Source organism: Tenrec ecaudatus, chromosome 4 (genome assembly GCF_050624435.1).
Source record: "Tenrec ecaudatus isolate mTenEca1 chromosome 4, mTenEca1.hap1, whole genome shotgun sequence".
Lineage (NCBI taxonomy): Eukaryota > Metazoa > Chordata > Mammalia > Afrosoricida > Tenrecidae > Tenrec > Tenrec ecaudatus.
In genome coordinates, this window is record NC_134533.1 from 108,823,858 (window position 1) to 108,829,857 (window position 6,000).

At 49.8% G+C, this 6,000-nt stretch overlaps 1 protein-coding gene across 2 annotated transcripts in view; it reads right to left on the reverse strand.

The window, feature by feature from the left end:
* The window catches only part of PPP2R1B (protein phosphatase 2 scaffold subunit Abeta), a 35,768-nt gene extending 33,901 nt beyond the window's left edge, over window positions 1–1,867 (reverse strand). For both annotated transcript variants that reach the window (XM_075546582.1, XM_075546581.1), the window contains exons 1-3: window positions 1,729–1,867; window positions 812–902; window positions 90–190 (exon numbers count right to left, since the gene is read on the reverse strand). In XM_075546582.1, the coding sequence (XP_075402697.1) occupies window positions 90–190; window positions 812–902; window positions 1,729–1,842 (306 nt within the window). In that variant the 5' untranslated portion in view covers window positions 1,843–1,867. The remainder of the gene's footprint in view (window positions 1–89; window positions 191–811; window positions 903–1,728) is intronic.
* Between the last annotated feature and the right edge of the window lie 4,133 nt (window positions 1,868–6,000).

Sequence of the window (6,000 nt, forward strand, 5' to 3'; positions counted from 1 at the left end):
GAGTACTGCCTTGGGAGTACGGCCACACAATGCAGCATTCAGGCACTTCACAAGTCCTACCAGAGGGGAGGCAGCAACAAAGTACTTACCAGCAGACAGTGGGCAAAGTCAGGACCTCCCACAAGGCCAGTGAAATTTCCCAGCTGCTCGGCAAGAGCTAGCAGTACCTCATCTTCATCATAGATGGTATCTGCATAAGACAGCATGGAACTCATCAACAAGGAAAGTCGGTCCAGAGCTGGGCACACATGATGAAACACTGTACATAGCAAACAGGGTGTCCTGGTGACACAGTGGTTAAGCACTTGGCCATTAACCACAGCTGCCAGTGCCAACCCACCCAGTCACTCATTGGGGGCACAGATGTGGCCATGTGCTACTTTAAAGGAAGCACACAGCCTTGGCCTTGGAAACCGTACGGAGCGGACAGCTCTCTCTTCTACAGTGTCATTACAGGTCAGAGTAAACTTGTTGGCCGTGAGTTTTCGGTTTTCCTTTTTAAGATGACCAAGCCACCATTCTCAGAGTTTCTCTGCCTTCTCAAGCCAGTCTTCCTAAAACTATTTTCCAAAGTGAATCTGGAATTAGTACTCCCACCTGTATCAACTACTTTCCTATTAGTTATGTTCTGAATATGTCTGGATTCAATAACACTGTCTGGATTCAGTAATAATTAAAAAATACAATATACTTTTTAAAAAATAACAAACCCTAAGAAAAATCAAAGCTTTGAAAAACCAATGGGAAATGACTTTAACGAAAATGTGTGTGCGCACACACATACATAACCTTTAAAGGAAGATTCACGTACCAGTAAGGAATGGCAGCAGCTCTGTTCTAGTTCTTTCTACTCCAAGTGCAAGAGCGATCGTTGATAACTTCTTAATACTGTTGAGACGGAGCTTTAAAAAGAAAGCGATGGCACCAACTAAAGCAACAGTTGCAACTTGAATGACAATGCCAAATAGGGATTGTAACAAGGGGAGTGTAAGGAGCTCATTGGTAGGAAAGTGGCAACCCTGGTGATTTGACCCCTTAAGAGCAAGAGTGTGAACCCAGCCAGAGAAGGATTTCCGGGGAGAAGCGCCCCGAAAGGCCCAGTGGAGAGATGAATGAAAGAGAACACAAAAGCCAGGAAGTGAGGTGAACTTTTGAAAAGCGGGGGCTCTGGCGGTGGTCAATGTCCGAGGCCTTTCCCAGGGAGGCTCCGCAAGCAGGCACCGGCTCATCTAGGTCAATCAGCCACTCGGCCCCCGCGCTAACCAACCAGTCCGACCAGTTCCCAGCCGGGCGGGGAGGAAGGCGCTCAGGTCACCAGCACTTCAAAGGGCGCCCTGGCACCCGGCGCCCGGTAGCCGCTCGGGGACACCCCCACGCCCGGCCTCGCCCGCCCGTCAGCGAGCTCGGCGGCCCGGGCGGGGCGCGGCGTTCCCCACCGCCCGGCCCGGAAGAGGCACCCAGCCGGGAGCCGGTTCTCCAACAACCGCCCGGGCGGCGTCGGGCGCTGGGCCGACGCGTCCCCGGGGGTCGGCGGAGAGGGTGCTGGAGGCCCCGGGGGTCGGGGAGTGACACCACACCTCTCTCCCATCTTCCCACGCCCGCGCCCCTCCACTCAAGTTTCGTCTCCGAGCCGCGACCTCCGAATCCTGGGCCTCCCCACGGCGGCGCCGGCCCTCCCAGCCACACGCCCGGCCAGGCCCGCCTCAGCCGCCCGGACGAGCCCGGTACCTGCACGTCCTCATTGCGGAGCTCATCGATTAACACCGCGATCGGGTACAGCGAGTCATCTCCATCTCCGCCCGCTGCTCCGGGGCCGGTCCCGGGCCCTGACGCACCCGCCATGTTCTTCCTTCTCCCGATGGTCGCTACCGCCCGCCCCGCCCCGCGCCCCGCCCCGCGCCCCGGCCCCGCCCCACGCCGCCCAGGCCCCGCCCCACGCCGCCTCGGCCCCGCCCCACGCCGCCCAGGCCCCGCCCCGAGGCGGGCACGCCAGCTCGCTGGAAGTGGGCAAGGTGAGTCTCGGCCCCGCTGTGGGGCACCCCGCCCGAGCCCGGCGGTGGAAATCGTAGTGATGAGTTCCAGAAAAGGGCTGAGCCGAGAGGGCGAGTAGAGCCGAGAGAAGCAGAAGCAGGGGTCATCCTGCTCGTGGTGACCTAAAGTGGCCAAGGACATACCCACCGGGCGATCCACACTGCCCTCCCCGGGGGCCAGCTTAAGGGAGTGCTCAGGGCCTGGGGAGTGGGAGGGAAGCCTGGGCGCCTTCCCGCCAGAATTAGTTTATCTGGCTCCTGCCCTGAAAGACAAACGATGCAGGCGGTGAGAAAATCAACGGTACTATCCCGACTCCCCAGTCAATATTTCTTCCACTTTCTCCTCGCAGCTGTTCAAAGCATGTGGCTCTGGTTTCTGTTGCTTTTCAGTCTTGGGACTGAAGGCTATCTTGCCGTCTGTTGTATTTTCTTCATCCCTTTTTTAGCACGCTGGAAGTGAAACAATCACGTGAAACTGGGGCAAGCATTAATCTTTCCAAATTGGGTGGAGTGGCTAATTTGCTTGTGCAAAAAACAAATACCGAGCCCTCAAAGGCTGCCCGTGATGGGAGGAGGAGGGGAGGTCTGGGAGTTACAAACTTAATGGAAAGTTTGCCTCTTTATCACAGAACATCTAACATCCCCTGTCATTTTTTGGTTGTTACTGTGGACTTAAGCAGCTCAAAGCTGTGGCCCATACATGTACTGATCATAAACTATGTAGTGGTAGTGGTAATTTTATGTGTCTGATAATAATGCAAAATGACTAATAACTGCAATTTAAGTTGACTTTCTGAAAAGTGCACCCAGTAAATAGGCGGTTTGGTAGTAGAGTACATTTGAGAACCGTGAACCTGAACCCACTAAACCTCTGCCATTAAGTGGATTCCATCATCATTACTAATAGGAAAAACAATTATTTTTCTATTCATACTATGGTCAAAATCTTCCAGCGGCATTGGGGGTCATTTTCTAGTTGGCTTATTCATATCAGGAGCCAAACAAAGTTCCCACATCTATAACTTCTTTTGCTTGAAATTCCAGAGCAAACTGAGGGTTGTGTCCCTTCTGTCCTGACAGTCTGGGTGTGGGAGGGACATTTGGGGCCACCCTGGCAGGTGATGAATCAACCAATCCCATTGCCATCCAATCAATCAGACTCATCAAAAACTCAACGCTCATTGCTAATGAGTCGATTCCAACTCACAGTGACCCTAAAGAACAGGGTAGAGCTGCCCGTGTGGGTTTCTCAAACTATAAACATTATCAGAGTAGATAAAGGTTTATCTTTTCCCCCAGGAATGGCTGGTGGTTTGGAACTGCTGGCCTTGGAGTTAGCAGCCTGACTTCCAACCCCGCTACGCCACCTTTCTAGTCCTTTCTAACAGAAAGCAATAGAGGGTAAAAACTCATGGATCTGAACTGCCACCTTTGTAACTCTGCCTAACCCACAGCACCACCAGGGCTCCTTCATGAACCTGAAACACCCCTTCCTGCCTCCCCCACCCCAAAAATAATCCCACTGCCATTGATTATATAGAGGTCCCAGACTGGAAATGTTTACGAGGGTGGGCAACTTCATCTCTCTCCAGTGGAGCAGTAGGTGCTTCCTGGAGAGGGCCACACAGTGTGTCTCAAGTTAGGTCTGGGGAAGTGTTCTTTCTGGGGATTTAAATTTTGTTTTACTTTGATCTTTTTGAAAATTTGCATATGCTTATTCTGGATGACCATACTTCTAAAACTCAGTATTACTACACAGAGCCAGCAAAAAAACAACAACAAAAAGAGGAAGCCCCTCTACGAGATGAACTGACACAGTAGCTATGAAACTGGGCTCAAACATAACAATTGTGGGCTAGGCACAGGACCCCCAGTGTTCTGCCCTGTCCCGGCCTCCCAGGCTGCTGTGAGTTGGCGCAGACCTTAACAACAAAAATTGCCTCTCCATCTGCATGTGTGTGAGTGCGGCTGCTGATGACTGTTCTGGGGGAAGGAGAGAAGGACAGGGGTGGATTTCAGATGGAAGCAATGTTCCCATGTGCGAACTGAAGCCAAATGACATCATGGGCCTGCCCCATCTCAGTAGTTCTAACAAAGGAAAGTGAGATGATTGAGCAAGCAGCGGTCATGTGGTGTCAGGGGCTCTCTGAACTCAAAAGATGCTGAGCCTGGGCAGGAAATACCGTGGTCACCATAGAAGAAAGATGATCTCCATTCAGCAAAGGAGCATCAGTCATCACCTTGAATTGCTAGAATGCTGTCAACATGAATGGGATTTTGTTTTATCCTTTCATTGGTGTTCATTTTGTAAATCTGCTTTGTTTTTGTGCCCTACTGGTACAAGAACTATAAATAACAAGACTTTCTATTTATAAATTTCATTTATATTTATACATTTTAGTAACATTATAATTAAAATATTTTAAATTCACTGGGAGTTTTGGGACTCCCTGGGTGTGGCAAATGGTTAGTGTGCTCAGCAGCTAACCAAAAGGGTGGAACTTAAGTCCGCACAGAGGGGCCTCAGAAGAAAGGCCTGGCAAACTGCTTCCCCCAAAATCAGCCACACAAGCAAAGCCGGATGGGGCACAGTGGTGCTTTGACACTTGAAGGCTCTCCAGGGAGTTGGAATCGACTCGGGTCACTGGAGAGTTTTCAGAATTAATTTTCCCTGGGAAAAATGACTTCATACACTATTCACATTTGAGAAACAGTGGGCTAACAGGGCTATTAATTGAATATTTTACCAGCTAGCAGATCAGAGGGGTTCTTAGTGGCTCAGAGAGGAGGAATCCACTCCCTTATGCTTTACAGAGAGTCTTCAGAATCACTCAAGATTCTCACCATCCACTCAGATTATCAGGACATCCCTGGTAAAGTGGAGGGGCAACAAAAAGAGGAAGGCCCCCAATGAGATGGATTGGCACAGAGGCTGCAATAATGGGCTTAGGCATAAGAACAGTTGTGAGGCTGGTGCAGAAGCAGGTGATGTTTCTTCTGTGGTGCACAGGGTTGCTATGGGTCAGAAGCAGGTGACCTGATGGCATGTAACAGCACATGTATGTTATCATCTCAATGTAAGCTCGAGCGTTAGAAGATCCTCCTCCAGCTGTTATAAACTGTCATATTGATATATAAGCTACTTTGTTTAAAACGCAGATATGCTGTGCTTACCCAAGCACAATGAATGAGAGCCCTGAGGAATGGCTATGATTAAATATGAAATCACAAGCTGAGGACATGGGCCTCAGAAAATTGCCTGGTTGGAGAGTCATCAATTCCTACCTCTGTCCTTGACTCGCCATCATCTTCCTTTCCGAAGCCTCAAACCCACCCCCACTGCCAATAAACTGGGGTGAACCACCTCTGGTTCCCTCTCTAGTTATTGCAATGCTGTGGGAACGAAAACAGGTAATAGGTAGAGATGCTAATAAATCCTTCAATAAAGAACAAGAATGAAACAAATGAGGCTTTAATAGAGGCTTGTTCAAAAAGTTGAGGTGACTATCAGCTAACTCGTCTCTCAGATGCTTGTTTAAAATGTAGTGGTGGTTCTAATGTTACTGACAGTCCATGTATGCATCCATTGTGTCAAGCACATTTATACATATGTTGCCATCATTTTCAAAGCATTTTCTTTCTACTTGAGCCCTTGATATCAGCTCATTTTCCCTCCCTTTCCCACCCACCCCCTCTCTCCCTCATGATCCCTTGATCAATAATAGATTATTATTTTCATATCTTACATCATCCTCGGTCAACCTTCATACAGAGCAATTCTATTCTATCCTATGGAGTCACGAAGAATTGGAGTGGACTCCGTGGCAGTGGGGTTGAGTAGTCTTCGTGGGAACAGATCACTACATCTTTTCTCTCTGGGAGCTCCTTCCTGGTGGATTCGAAATTCCTGCATTTGGTCAGAGCACGTTGCTTAACCATTGGGCCTACAAGGCTTATTGGGTTGCTTCAC